We start from the raw sequence: 22,930 nt of genomic DNA, 5'->3' as shown, positions 1-22,930 counted from the left end.
GACTTTCGCTCCTGTCCCCTATTGACTTCTTGCCTATATGACTATGCACTGGGGGAGACATGCGCTTTTTTACAAAAGCATCTTCTAGTTCCAAACAGTTTGACATATGTAGGCCCAAGTGTTCTCTAATTATGCAAACAGTCTATCCAGTACAGGCAGAGATACCAACTAACCAACAGCAGTAAAGGGTTGAATTATAAGTGTGCCTCTGCATGTTTTTTTTTACTGAACAAACAAATGTTTCTATAAGCTGATGAAAGGGGGTTATACAAAAATCTAGTCGAATACAAAACAAGACTTTGATATAAAATTATACCTCTTTTATTAGTATACTGGCTGTGAAGTTTTTACACAATTTTATTCAAATAGTAGAATGTTAAGTAAAACAATTCATATATTTTGCTCTTAATATTACATCCATTATTTTACTTTTAAAGATATGATATGCCTATACTACACATGTGAAGAAATGAGCAAATACTACCAAGTATCAATGTACACATAAAACAAGAGCCATGTTGGACACGGGCCCTCTTCCCCCATCCCAGGGGATAATTTAACGAGAACTGCCGGAGCAGATGACATATTCAACTAGGCCAGTTCTTGAGGGTGAAATAAAGCGTATCTGTGGAAACTAGAGCTATCACTGGAGTGATTAATAATCTTGCTTATTTTAAGCTGGAGTAAAATCCCTTCAGAAATATCAAATAGAAGGAAACGAAAAAATAATTGGTATAAAAAGGATATAATTCATGGAATATTTCTGCCAGATTAATGCACCTTGTGCATATCATGTGATATGTGTGGTGATGTGGAACAAGTCTAAATAGAAGCCATTTAGTGCGTCAGAACTTTGCCTAAAATTGTAAGTAAAAAGGAGACATGATTCATGAAAAAATAGTGCTGGATTTATTGTTCATAATAGTTAGAAACCAGTTGTTTTCCCACAGACATCCATTACCGCATGTTAGGCCTTCCATAGATCCGAACATGTATATCAACTTGCATTTCCTTCAAAAACTAAGTATATACTTCATAAGAGTAATTCGTGTGAATGATATGACCCCCTGTTCACATTGATGACATGGCAGGAGGAAAAAAAACGTTTCATGAAACTTTTCAATATACATGTAAATGTAGCAAATACTGTCAGAATTAATAATAAAATGTAATAATAAGGAAATGCAATAAAAGGGTTCAATTTTGAAAAGTCTCTTATTGGGTTTGTTTATCAGATTAATGCACCAAAAAGCTAAAGTTAAATATGTCTGCTAAGGACTTTCTAGATTTAAATCAGTTTCTAAATAATACAACACTTCAGTGAAAGACGGGCATAGTACATCTTTAATCTTCTACTGGTATATTAATTAATTTTAACTGAACTGGAAATGAATGAAACTAACTACATGATGATATCACAAGCATTATGCATTTTGTGCAAGTCATTCAGATCTGAGTATATAGTACATGTATGTGTTTTTGTAAAATTTTACACCTGAATAATCGAGTAAATGAGAAGTCACAATGTACAGACAGGCCTCTTGATATATCATCACATTAGAAATGATACCAACACGGGCTGAACTGGGAAAATAATTTCATCAGTTGTCTCAATTTGAAAAGTTTTAACATTATATATATACACACTGTATCACTGTTTGGAATGTATTATTTCTTAAATATATCATTTTGACTTATAAGAATAAGGAAATTCTACATCAAAGACAACTGTTATTTTAACTGAAACTTAAGAAGAAGTTTAGCATAAATTAAATCTTAAAACATGGAAGTCAACTTCTTCTACAATGTTCTGATATGTTAGCAAAAAGGACAACAAGAAACGCGGCAATGCCACGAAACCAGGTTTTCAACACTTTTCATAAGAATAAACAAGAGTGCCAGAATGTCACAATATACGCCCGTCACAGCAAATTTCTTTACTCTAGCACCTGTATTTGCAGATGTAATTTTAATTTTGTGGTTGTATAGTAGTCATTGTAATTCTTTTGTTTTTCTAAGTCCACAAAAAAACTCCTTACCAGGTAGAGATACCTTAAAATACACCTAAAATTAGAAAGTAACAACTATGTTGTACCACAGAAAAGTGGTCTTGGTTTTTCCCTACGGTCAATTATAAAAAAGTTACAATATAAGTTATTAATAGTAACAACTAAGGGAAGTTAATCTTAAAAAAAAAAAAAAAACAAAAAAACAAAAAAAAATACAAAAAATTTTTTTTTAAGTCCACACAGAAATCCTTACCAGGTAGAGATTGGTCAAAATACACCTCAAAATTGGATGTAACATGCATGTTGTACTACAGAAAAGTGGTCTCGATTTTTCCCTACGTCTAGTAATGAAAAAGTTACAATATAAGCTATTTATAGTAACAACAAAGGGAAGTAATTCTAAAGAAGGGAACTGCGCAAGACACTTCGTCTCATGATGGTGTATAATTGTGCTAAGTTACATCAAAATCCCTCAATGCATGAAGAAGATATGCTCCGGACAAAGTTTTCATTCTTGTATCCTTTGACCTCTGTGACCTTGACCTTAGACCTAGGGACCTGGTTCTTGTGCATGACACTTTGTCTCATGATGGTGAACAATTGTGCCAACTTTCATCAAAATCCCTCCATGCATGTAGAAGATATGCTAACCCTAACCCTAACCTAACCCTAACCCTATTTTTAGTAACAATGACCTTGACCTTGATCCCAGAAACCCCAAAATCAATCCCAAGCTACAACTTTATATAAGTTTTCTATACACCAAGTTTCATCATGATAGCTCATTCCTAAGTTAAGTTATTGACTGGAAACCCTTTTTCTATTTTAAGTAACAGTGACCTTGACCTTGACCCCAGAAACCCCAAAATCAATCCCAGCCTTTGTCTTGATATAAGCTACATACATACCAAGTTTTATTCAAATACCTTTACCGCAACGAAAGTTATTGACGGGAAACCCTTTTTCTATTTTAAGTAACAGTGACCTTGACCTTGACCCCAGAAACCCCAAAATCAATCCCAGCCTTTGTCTTGATATAAGCTACATACATACCAAGTTTTATTAAAATATCTTTACCGAAACAAAAGTTATTGACCGGAAACACCAGTTTGACGCCGCCGCCGCCACCGCCGCCACCGCCGCCGCCGCCGCCCGCCCGCCCGACCGACATTTACCCCAATCTAATAACTCAGGTTTTCGTTGAAAACCTGGTTAAAAATTCCATAAATGTTATAAAAATATGTAGCAAATGCTCAAAATGTAAAATTCTTATATACAAACAGTATAAAATTCTCACAGAAAAAATGTACCTTGATATGTTCAGCAGTACCTATACAATATACAACCATTTTGCTTTTTTCTATATTGCTTTTTATCAATATACTTTCCATAAATATATATATATAACAAAGCAGAATAAAAAAGTCATGACTCTATTGTTAAAAATGTAGAAAAAATATTTACAAAGTTTGATGTGTACAGATATATATACATTTTATGGTGATAGGAGCAGAGATTTACATATATACATGATGGAAGAGAAATTAAAATTTTATGCATAAAGGCATTGGACACGTAATAACAATCTACACTTTGATCGATTACATATTCTCCGGTTGTTGAAAAACAGTAACTTTCTGTCACAGAATAAGATTGCCGAAATCACAGGTGAGAATACGTTATTGCTTGGAAATTGCCAAAATAACACGTGAGAATATGTAATCGCTTGGAAATTGACAACTGTGATTACGAGTATACAGAAGCAAAAGAAGTCTGATCAGAGTACCAGTATAACAGCTTTAAAAACACATTCTGGCATAAAACTGCTGTTCCTGTCACTTTTTGGGGGTGTATTAACAAGAGAGAAAACATGTTTTAACGGAGAGTTTCTCGTGTTCATGTGCTGTTATTGTGCATTCCATGGCAAAGCGCAAATGTATTACAGCCCAAAATGGATCATTCAAATGAAAATGAAGTCAACATGAAAAAACAACAAATATTTCTGCAAATTTCGGGGAAATCTAATGACACTGAGGGAAAATGTATTCATTTATTAGTGGTTTTTTTTTGCGTTTTATGCAAGAATAGTGTTAGCACATGTTCATTTCATGTTATAACATCTTCAGAATCCCTTGGGATACGTTGGTGCCCTCGCCCTACAGGCTCGTGCACCAACCAATCCCTCAGGATTTTGCAGACGTTATAACATGAAAAAACATGCATTATCCCAATAAAACATGCTTGTTACTTCACATTTGTATACAGTGAAAATAAAGCTCCTTCTGCTGCTTTGAATTCTACTTTAAATCTGGAGAAAAAATAATCGTGCACATAGTTCAAGTTTCTATATTTTCTGAATACAAGAATACTTTTTGTGTCATACATTGTCTCCTGGAACATAATGAAGCTATTAGTGAACTAAAATATCAATAAGAACTTTATATGATTGACGAAATTTGAAGAAAGTGAAGAGAACGGTGTTAATTATGCTGGTTAAGAATGATAATCTTTACGATGAAAGTAATCATCGCTCCGGTGATGATAGCCATCGCAGGAAATTTTGAAACATTGGAAACAGAATTAAACTTGTTCAAAATCATCAGCTCACTTCATATTTATCGAATGCAAACTGATAATGTGTAAAAATTGAATGTATTGTTGAATATCTAAGTCTACAGACCAGACCAAGGTGACATTCACCTCATCATTATATAAAACTGTTGATTATTGGACACCTGTGTCTAAGTTCTTACAGCTTTAAAGTATAATTTTTAAAACTGCCCATACTCTACAAAACTATACATGGTATTTACAATTCTAGTAAGCAATGTTTTACATATATATGTATCATTTTCATATTAAAGCAGAATGTCAAGAAAACAGTATGAAATATGAATGATTACTGTTTCAGGTATACACTTATAGCACTGTTGTTCTCTATGTATACAGCCTAAAATACAAAAACAATACATTCGGTTCTAGAATAGTGTACATAATTTATACATTTCTAGGCACTTATTTAGTTCAAGGTATTGCAGTCCCAGCAAGGTTCAAATTATCCCAGATGCTTTATTCAGAAACTGAAATTAGAATGTTAAAAACATCCTGGATATTAATTTTCTTGTCGAAAAACTGAATACTTTTAGTACTACAATTACATGAATCCATGCAGGATACTTTGTTCCTTGCTATTATATAGCTATATAAAAAAACAAAAATATCTAAAATTAACTGGAAACGTTAAAAAAATGGTAGCATCTCTTCATATCTATAGTTAATGCAAACTTGTGTGTATATATACAGGTGCTTCTCACACCGCTTCACAATATTCTGCGTATTAAGTGACCAATCACTGCAAACGTTAATGTCAAGGTCAGACTGGAGACGATGCCCCTGGCACCATTACAGCCATCCTCCGAGCAGATACACCAGAAAAAGAAGCCAGAATCAGCTTCTATGTATTTGCAATGGTCACCTGAAAAAAAGAAGAAAAATATATCACAAGATGTCATAAAAGGCATGTACCGGTACACACTTTCTGTTGAAAGAAATTCAAGCAAAATTCTAGACTGAAAATTCACATTGTACAATATGCTATCAAATTCATATATTAAATGAATTACAAGACAATGTTTAAATCAAATGTCTACATAACCTAGTGGTACAGCGCCCACTTAAAAAGGGAGAGGTTGTGGGTTCACTTCCTAGCCACATCATTTTCCGAAGACATGACAAATTATACCAGAAGAGCGGAGTCCTTTGCTTGACACTCAACATTAACAGTGAAAACTGATATCTCTAAAACTCTCTTGTTGACGGATACCATCAGAAACAAGGTGTCAACAGTGAAAAACAGTGACTAATATAAGATAAAGAATTAGTTTCACAATCAACCTAAAACAGATTATACTATAAACTAAATGTCTGATCTAGACAACAGAATAGTTAAATTTTACCTTCGTTATCAGCACGTATACAACCTCTCGTTACAGCCACTGATTCTGAAAAACAGTTACAAAAGAAATGAAACAACCTCGAAACAAACTTTGTATAATATTTCATCAAAATTTACAGTAAAAATGGGCAACATTTTGTTTAAAAGAATGTGATACATAAATGCAGTGAATATAAAAATAGATAAAACAGTGGGGACTTCCATCTATTACCTTTGCTAAACTAGAATCCATTCCATGTGGTGACTTCTGTTGACTACAGTTATTGTTGAAGTTAGAACTACTTTTTCTACTCATGCCATACCTACCATTATCAAACCTCTGACCATTCCTAAACTTGACTTTTGGCTCGGAAACAACTCGCACTAAAATGTTATACACACACATGGAAGTAACTTACCTCTGGGGGACCCAAGAATAAAGCCAGCATCATTCAGGTAAAGGACCACTTTGCTCTTCAGACAGTGTGTGTCTTTGTCATCACAGCCGTCTATATTGTCAGCCATCTCATCTCCATCATAGGGGTCTGAACAAAATGGTGGAATTGAACCGTCATCCTTTGATGCACACTGGTGACAATCTATACATAGCCCTAGAACAACAAATTTTATTTTGTTTTTAACTATCAGCATGTACACAGGTCTGTCGTGAGGTAGAGATTAATAGAATAATACATGGACAAAACTTTTGCTTTAAAAGGTATACTGTAACCTAGAGGAACCTGGCACTTCTTACATGAGAACAGTAGTAGATAATAATGACCTCAAACCTTACCATTCAACCTTGACCTTGAACCAACATGACAGGAAGATACCTTCTGGCAAAAGGTTTCTGCATCTTCTCTCATCAAGGTTAGTCATTACAACAAGTAGTTTAATGACCTTTTACATAGGAAATACCAAGCAAATAAAATATAATCTGACATTTCACTTCAATGTGCAGCCTTGACCAACATTACCAAATGTGGTCCTCAAACTGTCATAAGTTAAAATATTTCAGGAGAATTCAGTTGTTTGCAGTATTTTTTCCATTTAATATAGAAAAGGTACATGAGACCAACTGGCTTAAAGCTTTATATTTAACAATCATTAAGTCAGTACTCCTCCATGGTGCACCTGGTCAAGAACACAGGAAAGTTTTTATTGCCGGGGCAGCCCAGGTTCGTTTCCTGATATTTATGATAGATTAGAAACATATATTCTCATGTTCTTATGTTCATAATGACTAAACTTCAATCTTAAAAGATAAGTTTTAGCCAAAGTCCAGTGGTATGTGCCCTGAAAAAGGTGGATCTTAAAAAATGACATTGGCATGTTAATAGAGAGTAAGGGACAACCCGGACCAGGGGATAACCAGGACCAGACCACCCGGACCATATTAGGGACAACCGGAACCACATTCGGGAAACCCAAGCCATGTTTTAGGACGACCAGGACCATGTTTCTGAAAGTTCTGGGAAACTACTTACTTCGAAATATATGTTATTTTGATGTCTTCGAGTTACCAGTAGAGTCGGAGATGAACAATATTCCTGATGTTCTATATTACCTAATAGCCATTATTTACAATTTCAATTATCACCTATGTTGAATTTAGCGATATTACCGAGGTGATAGTTCAATCATGGAACTTTTTTCATTGATGTGCATTATTGTGACTTTTTTTTTAAAGAAAAAATAATCATTTACACTTATTTGTGTTCACTGAGTGTTAAATGCATGTCAGTTTAACACTCCAGGTGAAAGCTATTATTTTCCTATCCAGATAAAGCAATGTTGGTAAAAAGCCGGTCAATATGAGTATTGACCAGGCCAGCGGTCAATACCGGTTAAAACCGGTCAATTCAAAATTATGGTTAATCTTCGTTGGTCAATACTGGTTTATTCAATACTTTTACATCATGTACATTCACAGATTAGCACAGGCTTTAATAGTAATACAAGAGGGCCATGATGGCCCTATATCGCTCACCTGTTATCATTGCACTTGAGGACAAGAAGGTCCTCAGGCCTCACCAAATTAAAAAGTTGTTCATCGGATTTGCCGCTCGTATATTTTCAGAAACACAAAAAAAATATTTTTTTTTGTTTTTGGCTTGCGCTCGCCCCATTGAAAAATATCAATCCAAAATTTTTTGGTGTGCTACTTTTTACGGACGTAAAAGTGTATAAATGCTTATAATTCCAGTCCTAGATTGTTCTCAAATGGATTTTAATCAAAATAAATACATACTACGCACACATCATCTATAATAAATCATAACACTTATATTTAGTTGCATTAAAGTTGTTTCCCCTTTATGCAGTTACGCCATTTTCTTCAAATGTTTACCAAATTACATGCTAAAAAAATCGATTTATTTCATTGAAAACTGGACGAAGAAAAGCTTACTAATTTATTTGATAACATCAATCTACATTATTTTGTTAAGGGTAAATACTTATTGATGCATGTCACTTATCTGTTTTCTGTTTTTCCTGTCCAAATGATCAGCATTTGCATACGAAAGTTGGTGGGGTAAGGAATTTACATTATGAGTTGTTTTCAGAACCGTTTCGATTTTCAAATTTTCCAATCATTTAGTTGACTAATGTTAATGCTAATGCACATTAATCTCCATTTCAGACTTTAATTGAGACTTTGTTTCAACAAATTTAATACTAGTATGTTATGAAAGTTTAAAGTTAGAAAAAGAGCTGTACAATAAGACATCATGCTCGACTTTTCTGAATTAGAGCTTTGCCAGTAAAAGGGGCATGATAGTCAGAAGCTTTGAAAGTACAGAGCTATTGGTCATTATATAAAACTTAATATTTGATGTATCAAAAACTTTGTAAAGTCAGCTAAGAATGCTACATTTTCATAGCAGTAAATATTCAAGTGACATATGTATGTGATAAGTATGGTGTAAGATTATGCATTGTTGTTTATTACATATTTTCTAACAGCATTTTCAAAAGCATGCATTATTTGATTACAGTGTACTGTATGACACTGTTAATACATTTTTTTTCACGGGTTCGCTTTGTTTTGCGTCTGCAGGTCAGATTTTCTCAATCCCTGGGGACTTACTTTTTAATTTAAAAGGGCTATGCATTCTATTTTGAGGTTTTTATTAGTCAGCCTAGAGCCAAATGAAGATAAATATATTTCTTCGCTCTTCCCTCGCTCTTGATTTTCTCAAAAACCTAAACAAATATTTAAATTATTTTTTCGCTCGCCGCCTCAATTTTTTCAGAAAAAAATCCGATGAACAACTTATCAATTTGGTGTGGCCTCAGAAGAAATATCTAAGTCCAAAGGACAGGAACAACAAAGGGAAGAAATTTAACCAAAAAGAAAAAACAATTCTTACAAGGTACAGATATGTCAAAATGCACCTAAAAATTGGAAGTACTATCAATATTGTACCACAGAAAAGTGGTCTCGGTTTTTCCCTACGGCCAATAATAAAAAAAGTTACTAAAAATAAGCTATTTATAGTAACATAAAAGGGAAGTAATAATAAAAAAAAATTATTGTAAGTGAACAAAAGAAGGATCTGCCAAATAATTCTGTTGACATAAATGAAATTTCAGATCAGTATCTTCATTAGTTACAGAGATCTACCCTTTTAATTTGAAATAAAGGGAGGTAATTTGACATAAAATCAGTCCATAGTTATCTACCCTGATTGGCTCAGTCCAACTAATGACAATAATGAAATTTCAAATAAGTCCTATAAGTACTTACTGATATAAATCCATTTTGATTACAATCAGGGGAGGTAATCAGATGTAAAGTAACTCTGGAACCTACGATTGAATCTGTTTTGACAATGTCATGGAATCCAAGATTTATTGTTGTTGAAGATATTTTGGAAGTTTGTATCAAATAAAACCATAAATGAAGTATCTATATGGCTGCAAAAGCCAAAATACCCAATTTTGGACCTTTAAGGGGCCATAACTCTGGAACCCATGATGGAATCTGGCCAGTTCAAGAAAGGAACCAAGATCTTGTGGTAATACAAGTTGTGTGCAAGTTTGGTTAAAATCAAATCATAAATGAAGCTGCTATTGTGCAGACAAGGTCAAAATAGCTAATTTTGGCCCTTTCAGGGGCCTTAACTCTGGAACCCATTAAGGGATCTGGCCGGTTCAAGAAAGGAACCGAGATCTTATGGTGACACAAGTTTTGTGCAAGTTTGATTCAATTCAAATCATAAATAAAGCTGCTATTGTGCAGACAAGGTCAAAATAGCTAATTCTGGCCCTTTCAGGGGCCATCACTCTGGAACCCATAGAGGAATCTGGCCAGTTCAAGAAAGGAATCGAGATCTTATAGTGACATAAGTTATGTGCAAATTTGGTTAAAATCAAATCATAAATGAAGCTGCTATTGTGCAGACAAGGTCAAAATAGCTAATTTTGGCCCTTTCAGGGGCCATAACTCTGGAACCCATAATGGGATCTGGCTGCTTCAAGAAAGGAACCAAGATCTTATGGTGACACAAGTTTTGTGTAAGTTTGATTAAATTCAAATCATAAATGAAGCTGCTATTGTGCAGACAAGGTCAAAGTAGCTAATTTTGGCCCTTCAGGGGCCATAACTCTGGAACCCTTAATGGGATCTGGCCAGTTCAAGATAGGAACCGAGATCTTATGGTGATACAAGTTGTGTGATAAAATCATAAATGAAACCACTATCGTGCAGACACAAAATTGTTGACGCATGGACGGACGCACGCAAGCACGGACTGACGACAGACGACGGACGAAGGGTGATCACAAAAGCTCACCTTGTCACTCTGTGACAGGTGAGCTAATAAAAATAATAATGCAATCTGAATAATATAAAGTTTTGTTCATTTAAAAGTATAGCGGTCAATATTAAATGGTCGATTCAATTTTGGTCCTTGGCAATGTGTCCTGGTCAGACTCCATTTTGGACAATATACTCAGACTGGCCAATACATGTACTAGTTTATTCAATGCTTTTATCTTCTTACACAGTAGCCTCTATTTTAAATTAATTAAAGATTTTATTACAACAAGAGCTCATCGAACACGAAATGCCCCCCTTGATGCATTCAGTAATTGCACAAGGAACAGAAATTATATGCTCACTGTAAACAAAAGTTCTACCATTCTGGTTTAATCTGACCTTGACCTTTAACCTATTAACCTAACAAGTGATTACAGAGTGATCTTGGCGCCATCCACTGAGCCATTTTTGAATGTTCCAAATTTCAAGACTAGCTCAAGGTCAAAATCAAGGTCAAATTTCATTTCAGTACAAAACAATGTGTATGTGGTCCAAATTTGAAAGCTGTGGCTTGAGAAATGTGAAAGCAGGTCACTAGATCGATTTCAAGGTCAAAGTTCATTTCGGTAGACAGAACTATGCATATGTGCTTCAAATGTGAAAGTAGGTCACTAGGTCAATAACAAGGTCAAAGTTGTTTTCGGTACACAAACCTGTGCATGTGGTCCAAATTTGAAGGCTGTAGCTACAGAAATGTGAAAGTAGGTCACTAGGTCAAGATCAAGGTCAACTCAGGTCAATGTTCATCTTGCCACTCAAATCTATACATGTGGTCCAAATTTGAATGATGTAAGTTATGGACATGAAGATTCTAAGTTTTTCCCTATATAAGTCTATATGAACCATATGACCCCTGGGACGGGGCCATATTTGACCCTAGAGGGAGAATTTGAACAAACCTGGTCGAGAACCACTAAATGATGCTACATTACAAAATATCAAAGCCATAGTCTTTGTGGTTTGGACAAGAAGATTTTCAAAGTTTTTCCCTATATAAGTCTATGTAAACCATGTGACCCCCAGGGCGGAGCTATATTTGACCCTAGGGGAATAATTTAAACAACCTTAGTAGAGGACCACTAGATGATGTCATATACAAAATATCAAAGCCCTAGGCCCTGTGGGTTTGGACAAGAGGTTTTTCAAAGTTTTTTTCCCATATAAGTCTATATAAACCAAGTGACCCCAGGGTGGGGCCATATTTGACCCCAGGGAAATAATCTGAACAATCTTGGTAGAGGATCACTAGATTTTGCTACATACCAAATATCAAAGCCCTAGGCCCTATGGTTTTGGACAAGAAGATCAGAAACCGTTTTACTGTTCCTGGTCAATGTGACCTTGACCTATGACCTAATGACCTCAAAATCAACAGGGGTCATCTGCTGGTCATGACCAACCTAACTATCAATTTTCCTGACACTAGGCCCAAGCGTTCTTGAGTTATCTCCTGGAAACCATTTTACTGTTCCTGGTCACTGTGACCTGGACCTTTGAAATACTGACCTCAAAATCAATAGGGGTCATCTGCTGGTCATGATCAACCTCCCTATCAACTTTCGTGACCCTAGGCCTAACCGTTCTTGAGTTATCATCCGGAAACCGTTTTACTGTTCAGGGTCACTTTGACCTTGACCTTTAACATACTGACCTCAAAATCAATAGGGGTCATCTGCTGGTCATTAACAACCTCCCTATCAACTTTCATGATCCTAGGCCCAAGTGTTCTTGAGTTATCATCCGGAAACCGTTTTACTATTCAGGGTCACTGTGACCTTGACCTTTGACATACAGACCTCAAAATCAATAGTGGTCATCTGCTGGTGATGACCAACCTTCCTATCAATTTTCATGGTCCTAGGCCCAAGCGTTCTTGAGTTATCATCCGGAAACGAATTGGTCTACATTCCGACCGACCGACATCTGCAAAACAATATACCCCTCCTTCTTCGAAGGGGGGCATAATAAATTACACTCATTGAAATGGACAGTACTCACTACTGGTCAATTCAAATTTTAGTCCTATACAATTATCCTGATCAGTACATATAGTGGTCAATACTGGTCAATTGAATACTTTGATTGCATTTTTTACTTGTTTTTAAGATAAAGTTATCATATGTTCAAGCACTGAGAATAGTACTGTGTGATTTTTTATCATGACAGCTAATTAGTGACTAGATAAACAGGCCAGCAACATACCTATTGTATATTGTAAGACATGGTGTCAGTTAGGCAATGTGACAATAGTTATCAAAACCCAAAAACCACTTCCATGAAAGGGTCTAGGTGTTCACAGTAATTTTCCATTAAGGTTTCGATGGAGGCCTTGAGAAACAAAAATCAAACAACAACAAATCATAGAAAGAAAGAGTTGTTTGACATGAAAATTGAACAGCATGTAAAACATGTATATTACTTTACGAAACAAGTGTCAGTATACTGATATAAACATTGAATTCCGGAAAAGGGCTGCCTAAAGGGGCTCCACTTCCGGACAGTTAAACGCCTTTAAAAACTCACCATTTGCAAAGGACTGTTACACATGTTTGTTTTGATGCATTTGCAATAGCGTGCGAGTGGTGCAATTTCACGTAACAAGGTGGAACATAGTTTTCAGCAATTGTTTATCTTTTTTTCTTTGCAAATGGCATTCATTTTCAAAGGGAGACAACTTTTTCTCAAAGATTACTTAAAATAATCGGAAAAAGTTGTTTCCCTTTGAAAATGAATGCCATTTGTACTTAAAATAATCGGGAACAGTTGTCTCCCTTTGAAAATGAATGCCATATGTAAAGAAATAATGATAAACAATTGCTGAAAACTGTGTTCCACCTTGTTATGCGAAATTTCACCACTCGCACGCTATTGCAAACGCATCAAAACGAACATGTGTAACTGTTCTTTGAAAATAGTGAGTTTTTAAAGGCGTTTAACTGTCCGGAAGTGGAGCCCCTTTAGGCAGCCCTTTTCCGGAATTCAATGTTTATATCAGTATACTGACACTTGTTTCGTAAAGTAATATACATGTTTTACATGCTGTTCAATTTTCATGTCAAACAGCTCTTTCTTTCTATGATTTGTTGTTGTTTGATTTTTGTTTCTCAAGGCCTCCATCGAAACCTTAAATTATTTATACCAGTAAAAACAAGTGAATGAACTATTGCCATGCAATACAAAGTCCCCTACTGGAAGGCACATAATTTTCGCTACTGCAGTAAAACATAATGAACTGATATCTCTCAATGGTGTATGAGCAATATTGTACTATATATACAATATGTTATAACAAAGCACTTGGATTAAAATTTGCATAATTATATAAAAACCTAGTTGTTTCCATATGGAATTTTTTTGGCCAAGTATAAAAAAGATACCATATAAGTTATTTATATTAACAACAAAGGGAAATTAATCCTTAAATAAAACACACTAGAAAATGCTTTTGTAAAAATGCGCATGTCTCCCCCAATGCAAAGTCCTATAGGCAAGAAGTCAATAGGAGTCAGGAGCTAAAGTCAAAGAGACACTGATGGTTGGCTGCAATAGGGATCATCTACTTGGCATGTCCAGTCATCCCACTAAATTTCAACACTCTTGGCCTAGTGGCTCTCAAGTCACTGTTCAGGCTCATGTGACCTTGACCTTTGATCAAGTGACCTCAAAATAAATAGGGGTCATCTACTCGGCATGTCCAATCATCCTATTAAGTTTCAACATTCTAGGTCAAGTGGTTCTCAAGTTATTTCCAAAAAAATTGATTTACATGAACAGGCCACTGTGACCTTGACCTTTAATAGACTGACCCCAAAATCAATAGGGGTCATCTACTCTGCATGACCAATCATCCTATGAAGTTTCATCATTCTTGGTAAAGTGGTTCTCTAGTTACTGACCGGAAATGGTTTTCAATGTTCGGGCCCCTGTGACCTTGACCTTTAACGGAGTGACCCCAAAATCGATAGGGTCATCTGCTTTGCATGTACAGTCATCCTATGAAGTTTCAACGTTCTGGGTCAAGTGGTTCTCTAGTTATTGATCGGAAATGTTTTTCAATGTTCAGGCCCCTGTGACCTTGACCTTTGACGGAGTGACCCCAAAATCAATAGGGGTCATCTGCTTTGCATGTACAGTTATCCTACGAAGTTTCAACGTTCTGGGTCAAGTGGTTCTCTAGTTATTGATCGGACATGTTTTTCAATGTTCAGACCCCTGTGACCTTGACCTTTGACGGAGTGACCCCAAAATCAATAGGGGTCATCTGCTTTGCATGTACAGTCATCCTATGAAGTTTCAACGTTCTGGGTCATGTGGTTCTCTAGTTATTGATCGGAAATGTTTTTCAATGTTCAGGCCCCTGTGACCTTGACCTTTGACAGAGTGACCCCAAAATCAATAGGGGTCATCTACTTTTCATGACCAATCATCCTATGAAGTTTCAACATTCTAGGTCAAGTGGTTCTCTAGTTATTGATCGGAAATGGTTTTCAATGTTCAGGCCCCTGTGACCTTGACCTTTGACGGAGTGACCCCAAAATCAATAGGGGTCATCTACTCTTCATGATCAATCATCCTATGAAGTTTTAACATTCTGGGTCAAGTGGTTCTCTAGTTATTGATCGGAAATGGTTTTCAATGTTCAGGCCCCTGTGACCTTGACCTTTGACGGAGTGAACCCAAAAACAATAGGGGTCGTCTACTCCAGCAGCCCTACAACCCTATGAAGTTTGAAGGTTCTAGGTCAAATGGTTCTCCAGTTATTGCTTGGAAATGAAGTGTGACGTACGGACGTACGGAAGGACGGATGGACAGGGCAAAGACAATATGTCTCCCCCAGAGTGGGGGAGACAAAATTCTATATAATGTAAGTTGACAAGGAACGCTTTACCAGGCAGAGATAGGTCAAAATACACATAACAAAAGCTGTCCATAAGACAGCGCGCTCGACTTTTCTCAGTGCTTGACTCTGAATTAGAGCTTTGCCAGTAAAAAAAAAATCCAAGTTAAAAAGGGACATAACTGTCAAAATTCAGATCAGAGTTATGGGAATTGTGTCTCCTGGTGTTGACTTTGATAGCAAATAACTGCTTTGAGTTTCAAGTCAATAGCTTTAATAGTAACAGAGATATTTGACTTTATGAAAACAATTAACAAAAATTCTAAGTTAAAAAGGGGCATAATTCTGTCAAAATTCAAATCAGAGTTATGGAGATTGTTTCTCCTTGTGTAGACTTTGATGGTAAATAAGTATTTTAAGTTTCAAGTCAAAAGCTTTGATTGTAACAGAGATATTTGACTTTTATCAACAACATTAACCAAAGGTTAAAGTTAAATTCTAAGTTAAAAAGGGGCATTAATTATTAATTCTGTCAAAATTCAAATAAGAGTTATGGGAATTGTGTCTCCTGGTGTAGACTTTGATAGTAACTATCTATTTTGAGTTTCAAGTCAAAAGCTTTAATAGTAACAGAGATAATTGACTTGATTAAAAATTTTAACAAAAAAGTTAAAAAGGGGCATAATTCTGTCAAACTTCAAACCAGATGTATGGGGATTGTTTCTCCTGGTGTAGACTTCAATGATAAATAAGTATTTTAAGTTTCAAGTCAAAGGCTTTGATAGTAACAGAGAAATTTTACTTTTATCAAAAACTTTAACAAAAAATTCTAACTTAAAAGGGGCATAATTCTGTCAAAATTCAAACCAGAGTTATGCGGTTTGTTTCTCCTGGTGTAGACTTTGATAGTAAATAACTATTTTAAGTTTCAAGTCAATAGCTTTGATAGTAACCAACGGCGACGCAAATTGGATGTAACATGCATCATGTTGTACCACAGAAAAGTGGTCTTGATTTTTCCCTGTGACCAGTAATAAAAAAGTTACAATATATCTATTCAGCAGTAAAAACCCCATAAGTGGAAGTATTCTAGAAACAATGTGTGGTGGCGTACTGGTGGAAACATTGGGGCAAGACATTAATTCCCCCATGGTGAGAAAAATGTCATCAAATGTATTCTTGAATTTGACCAGTCGAGATGGTCAGAACTACCTTTAGACAAGGCTCGTCTGTGCACGCGTCGTTTCTCATCTGATGAATTAAGCTTTGCCAGTATAAAAAAATCCTAGTTTAAATGGACATAACTTAAGATCAGACAGAATAGAATGTGCCTCCTGGGGTGTTTTGATGCAATACTGCTTTGATTTGTATGTTTAATAGAAATATTGTGACTAACCAATAGCAAATTTCTAAGTTAAAAAGGGCATCATTCTGCAAAATTCAAATAGAGTTTAATTGTTTCTTGTGAGGACTTTGATGGTAAATAAGTTTTCAAGTTTTAAAGCAAAGCTTTGATATGGAAAAGAGTTGACTTAAAACATAAACCAAAAGGAAAAGTTATTCTAAGTACAAAAGGGGCTAATTATTAATCTGTCAAAATTCATAAGAGTTGGGATATTGTTGCCTGTGTACAGGTCTTTGATAGTAACATAGTGTTGAGTTTCAAAGCAATAGCTTTAATAGTTAAGAGAAATGATTGATTAAAATAATTTAACAAAAATTAAAAGTCAAAAGGGCCCAAACTTACAAAAGATGTATGGGGATTGTTTCTTCTGTCGGGTAGCTTCATGATGTAAATAAGTTTAAGTTTAAGCAAAGCTTTGATAGTATAGGAGAAATTTTATTTTAAACATAAAACTTAACAAAAATGATTTCTAAGTCTAAAAGGGGCAATAATTCTTGCAAAATCAAACAGAGTATGGGTTATGTTTCTTGATGTAGGTCTTTGATGGTAACAAACTATTTCAAGTTTCAAGCAATAGCTTTGATAGTTAGGAGAAATGTTGACCTAACATGAATCATTAACCACAGAAATCTTATTTTCTAAGTAAAAAAGTGGCATAAATCTTGTAAAAAACAAGAGGGAGTTATTTCTTAAAAACAGGGTGGGCTATGATGGTAACAATCTTCCAAGTTCTTAAAGAATTAGCTGAAGAAGAAATGCTGACAAAATCAATACTTAAACCAGGATACCTGACCTAGACAGGCCCGAGGCCGACGCCGTGTCCATCCAGGCAAGTATGGCAATATATTCAATCCTGTTTTTTCAAAAATATAGATGACAGGAAAAAATCCTATTGACCTTTGATCTCAATGTGTGACCTTGACCTTTAAGCTAGGGTTCTAGGTGTCATGCATGACACATTGTCTCTTCAATGGGAACATTTATGCCAAGATATATTGTTTGATTTTCTCATCATGTAAAGATAAACAGGTCATTTCTACAAACATTTGAAATAAAATTCATTAAAAACAATAATCTTCAATCAATTTAAGATTAACAGAACCGCTGACATGAAATTATTTTTTTCAGTACTAGTTATTCTGAAACATCAAGAAACATTATTTGGTAAGAAATAGTAGTATAGAACTTTCTGAAACATGGTCCAGGTCATTCTGAAACGTGGTTCGGGTTGTCCCGAATATGGTCCAGACTGTCCCATGGTCCGGGTTGTCCCAGCACTTTAATGGTGTGTACTCAAATCATTTTGATGCCTTTTGTTCAACTGAGATTTTTTCAAAAATAAAAAATTAAAGTGATCTAAATTGTCTGATATTGTTTCATACCCCCAGTCTGAAAATTTACAGATAGAAAAAAATATTTAACTGATGGATTGTCCTTATATATTTACAGAATATCTGTAGAACATTGAAACCCAATTAAGGTAGTTCTGCACGTTTGGATCGAAATTATTTCTACAATGTAGAATTTGATTAAACACTGATTTTTCAAAACTTCAGAATATACCTAGAAAATTAAGCAAATAAAAAAGATAGGGTTGTGTGCTTGATTTTTTGCTAGACTGATTTGAAAAATAGGGACCTCACGCAATATTTCATAATGAGAGTCTATGGGAAAATCATAACTTTCTTAACATTTTCGCGAATAGAAATTTTTCTACAATGTAGATTTTGATGAAACTTCTCACAGTTGTAAATAAAGACATGGCCTATAATTTGATGAAATAAAATATATAGGTCCGTGTGCTTATTTTTGAGATATTTGACCATGATTAAAGTAAACCGGACATTTCATGCTAATTTTAGGACGTTATTTTGAATTATTTAACATGTTATAAGTTTTAATATCATATTTTGACTTTACAATATAGCAACAGTACCATTGTAATAAATTTACTCACAGGTTGCAATTAATTCATAAAATGATTTTCTGTTCCACTGAATCCAGTCTTTATTCTACGTTTCCGGAAAAATGGCGTCACGCCATCACTTCCGGTTTATCAAACGTGCAGAACTACCTTAAGGCTATCATTAAAAAGCATTTGTTTGCAGTAACACTAAATACTTGTGAAAATCGCTGTGACCCAACTTTTTTTCTGGCTGGTCATATGATTTTTTCCCTTTATGATTATTTACACAAAAAAATCCATACACTACCTACCCATACAAAAAACTCTGGGTCGCGTTATAATCTAAATAATGAGACCTCGGGTAGACCGATTTTACATTTTGATATTTTACGTTGTCTACCTAGAGCGGAGGCGGATATCGACAAGTCAAAAAAATATTAACGATATTCAACTCTCGAGTACAATTATTTGGACTAGGTCGCGTTACTGCAAACAAACAATTTTTAACAGTTTAACTGTTACTGGGCTGTGGCACACATCTAGCTTCATAAAGTTTATTGTTTATTGACCAATCTGGACCATTTCTGGTCTTAGCAAACACTGTCTATAATTATGGAATCATTGGCATATTCTCAGATCACTGCTTGTACAGTTGAATACCAGTCGTTTCACCCCCTGGATGTTTCACCCCTAGTTGTTTCACCTCCCAAAACCCTAGTTGTTTCACCCCCCATTTGAATATGAAAAGTATGATTGATTTAAGCTGAAGTTTCAGTTTAAATTATCTAAAAAGAGGTTTAATCCTAAAAAGTATGGCTATAAACATGCAATTTAAATTATGATATATAATAATGTTAGTTGATCAGTTGATGTATGGTGAATAAGCCTTTGTAGATAATACAGCAACTTTTTTGTTGTTGTTTTTAATGTGTCAATAAATTATAAATTTAGATATTTAGTGTTTTCAAAACACTAATTTAAAATTAAAATCAGCAACACAAATATAATTAATGACATAGTTTAATCATAAAAGATATATTTGATTGATGTAAACAAATATTTATGTGATATTAAGTATAAAAGTTTTTTTTCAAATGTGCTTACATAATTTTACGTCATTGATGATGACTAAGTTCACTTTGATTATATGTGTATAAATGAAAGTGGTGATACTTGTTAAGATACTTATGTGATTTTTTTTCAAAATTAAATGCTTATTTTTGAAGGAAAATAGTTTAATAATGTATAATATAATAAAATATATGAAAGTACAAGTGTTTCCTTGTTTAATTCAATAATGAATGAAGAATGACCCTTTCTGTCTTTAGTTATACTTTGTCTGGAATGTAGAATGTGTATCAAGTGTCAGCTGCCAATCAGTGACACATTAATTTCACAGGAATTTCAAAAATGAACTGACACAGAATTTCACAGGAATTTCATAGGAATTCACACCTCCCTGAGTAGCCTCTCCCCAACCCAACCAGCAAAACCTTGCCAGTTTATCTTTAACATCCATTAAAATTAGGTATTTTTGGCTTTTTCTTTTAAATTCTATATTCTGAAATAAATATCAAGGAGTAAATGAGAGAGTTCTAAGTGCAATTAAATAAAGAAACACTTAGAACTTTTTCGCATTTACCTCTCGATAATTATTATGCAGTCTTTACATTCATTGAAATAAGTCTTGTTGTGTAATGATGTTTTTTTTTGTTTTTTTTTTTAGAAATTAGTATGTAGTCATTTTGTTCTGATAATACTAATTATTTTTTCACTGATTTTTTTTCCATTTGACTCAAAGTTATCTACACATTTTGCCTAAAATAAACATTCAAGCAAATTAATTTATTGAATAATTTACAAATTTAACTATAATCTGCAACAATTTTTTTTAAATACTACAGAATTATTATAATAAACTTAATAAAGATTATTCTGTAATTCAAGAGGTTACTATGATAAGTTTTCTAAGTTTCTAAAATATGTAGTCTTTTTATTGAAATAAATAACAATTTTTTACTGATTCTTTTTTCAGTTTGACTCAAAGTTATCTACACATTTTGCCTTAAATAAACTTTCAAGCAATTTTATTGAATAAACAATTTTACAAGAAGGATTATCATAATGTTACCTTTTTTATATACTTTTTTTTAGAGTTTTTCTAAAAAAATACCTAAATTATTTTGATTTATTCAGAAATAAAAAATGTATGTACAAAAATTAACATATTTAATTCAATAGACCTATTAACTGCAAATTTTTTTATAAGGCCTAAAAAAAAATTCTTTGTTTCCAGTTACATGCTCAAAAAATTTAGGGTAGGTAGGTCGGAATTTTTTTTTTTTTGGAAATTTTTTTTATTAAGGGAGACTTTTCGGAAATTATTTTTTTGTCAACAAATAAGGGGGTTATGCCTTTAGAGCATCAGTAAGTTGATTTCTAACATCACTGGCCATTTTAAAGCATAAAAAGTGCAGTTTTGCATCTTTTTGCTAAAAAGTTGAAAAAAATATTCTCCAAGGCCATAAAAACATTTAGGGTCGGGCCAAAAATTTAGGGTAGGTCGGGATACCGGAAACAAACAATTTTTTTTTTTACGCCTAAGACTGCAGAATTATTCTTAAAAACTTAATCAACATCATTTTTTATTTCCAAATAAAGTTGCTGAATATGTTGATTAAGTATGTGCTAAAGTTCTGCTGTTATGCTTCTTTGATCTGAGACTGCTCAACACCTACCATTAATCAAAGATCAGTCAAGTATAACAAAAGATCATTTAACACCTATTTAATCACTATAGATAATCAGGGGGTGAAAGTCTAGGGGTGAAACAACAAGGAGGTGAAAAGTCTAGGGGAGAAACGTCTAGGAGGTGAAACGTCTTGATACCGTACAGTTTACCTGTTGACCTAGATCTCTTATTATTTCCAAACCAAGTAAAAACATAGTTTTACTGCAAACAAATGATTTAAACCACTGTCGTCATTTGTGCAATCTTATTGTACTTCAACAGTGGTCAGTTTGCATGTAAACAAAACTTGGAAATACAAAAACTTGAAAAAAAAATGACTCACCTGGTAAAATTGCACCTGTACAGGTGTGATATGTAACAAAAACAAAACAGAACTGGAAATCTAATAACTTAAAAGTAAGGTAGAAAAATATCTTTACCTGTATGGAAAAGGGTTAAACACATCACAAGGGTAAAATAGACGTTTAACATCATTATTGTTCAAAATAAGAAACTTCCAAAATTTACGGAAATGACAGCGCCGTCTGGTGTCATCGGACAATTATGTCCGAGGGGTGACAATTAGTAAATTATTTCCGGTGCAATAGGAGGCCCGACTAGCTACCGTTAACTTTATATATGTGCTGGTGAGAAAGGAACTTGATGACTGATAAAATGCACAATTTCATTTAAAAATTAAATTATTTTTGAAATCCCACTTATAAATACATAATCTTACTACTCATTTGGCTTATTGGGATGCTGCCGACTTATTTTATGATCTGATATTTTATAAATGACCTATTTATCCAAACTAACTTAGGCCTATACCTAAATTGCATTACGAAATACAAGAATATAGTCTTTTTGTGTAATTTTGCTACAAATCAAATACAAATAGTGGAATTTAACAAACAATCTACCTTTCGTATACCAAATAATATAGGCCTAATGAGAGGATTTCTCATTCATGTCCTTGCGCCACTGACAATCAGCTTAATTAATCTTACTTCAACTTCGATGTGGTTACACAACAAGGAATCTAAACTTTCTTATATCCCAGTCATGTACCCAGTATCATTTTAAATTGTTATCTGTATGGAAACATAAGGCACTGAATGGTCTTCCATGACTTAATGTCTTCTCCGGCTGACGGTGGCGTCTTGTCACTTTTTAGAACCAGTTTTTCCATGCTTTCTTTCGCTAGCATGCTAGGGAGAATGGTACTATTTTATTACGAGGTTTTAACTTTTGCACCTAGCCATCGTAAATTAATTAATAAT

The 22,930-nt window shown here is 34.3% G+C and overlaps 1 protein-coding gene across 2 annotated transcripts in view; it reads right to left on the bottom strand.

The window, feature by feature from the left end:
• Positions 1 to 22,239, bottom strand: part of LOC123536115 (uncharacterized) — a 164,548-nt gene extending 142,309 nt beyond the window's left edge. The window contains exons 1-4 of one of the 2 annotated variants that reach the window (XR_008368128.1): positions 22,088 to 22,239; positions 6,363 to 6,554; positions 5,966 to 6,010; positions 2,673 to 5,484 (exon numbers count right to left, since the gene is read on the bottom strand). Coding sequence is in view for 1 of the 2 variants with exons in the window: in XM_045318939.2 (XP_045174874.1) it covers positions 5,330 to 5,484; positions 5,966 to 6,010; positions 6,363 to 6,554; positions 22,088 to 22,142 (447 nt within the window). In the remaining variant the exon portion in view is untranslated. Of the gene's footprint in view, positions 1 to 298; positions 5,485 to 5,965; positions 6,011 to 6,362; positions 6,555 to 22,087 lie in introns of those variants that run through there. The other variant, XM_045318939.2, reaches the window with a different exon arrangement.
• Positions 22,240 to 22,930: the final 691 nt, after the last annotated feature.

This window comes from Mercenaria mercenaria, chromosome 17, assembly GCF_021730395.1.
Source record: "Mercenaria mercenaria strain notata chromosome 17, MADL_Memer_1, whole genome shotgun sequence".
NCBI classification, from domain to species: domain Eukaryota; kingdom Metazoa; phylum Mollusca; class Bivalvia; order Venerida; family Veneridae; genus Mercenaria; species Mercenaria mercenaria.
This window is presented reverse-complemented; position numbering and strand designations above follow the sequence as displayed.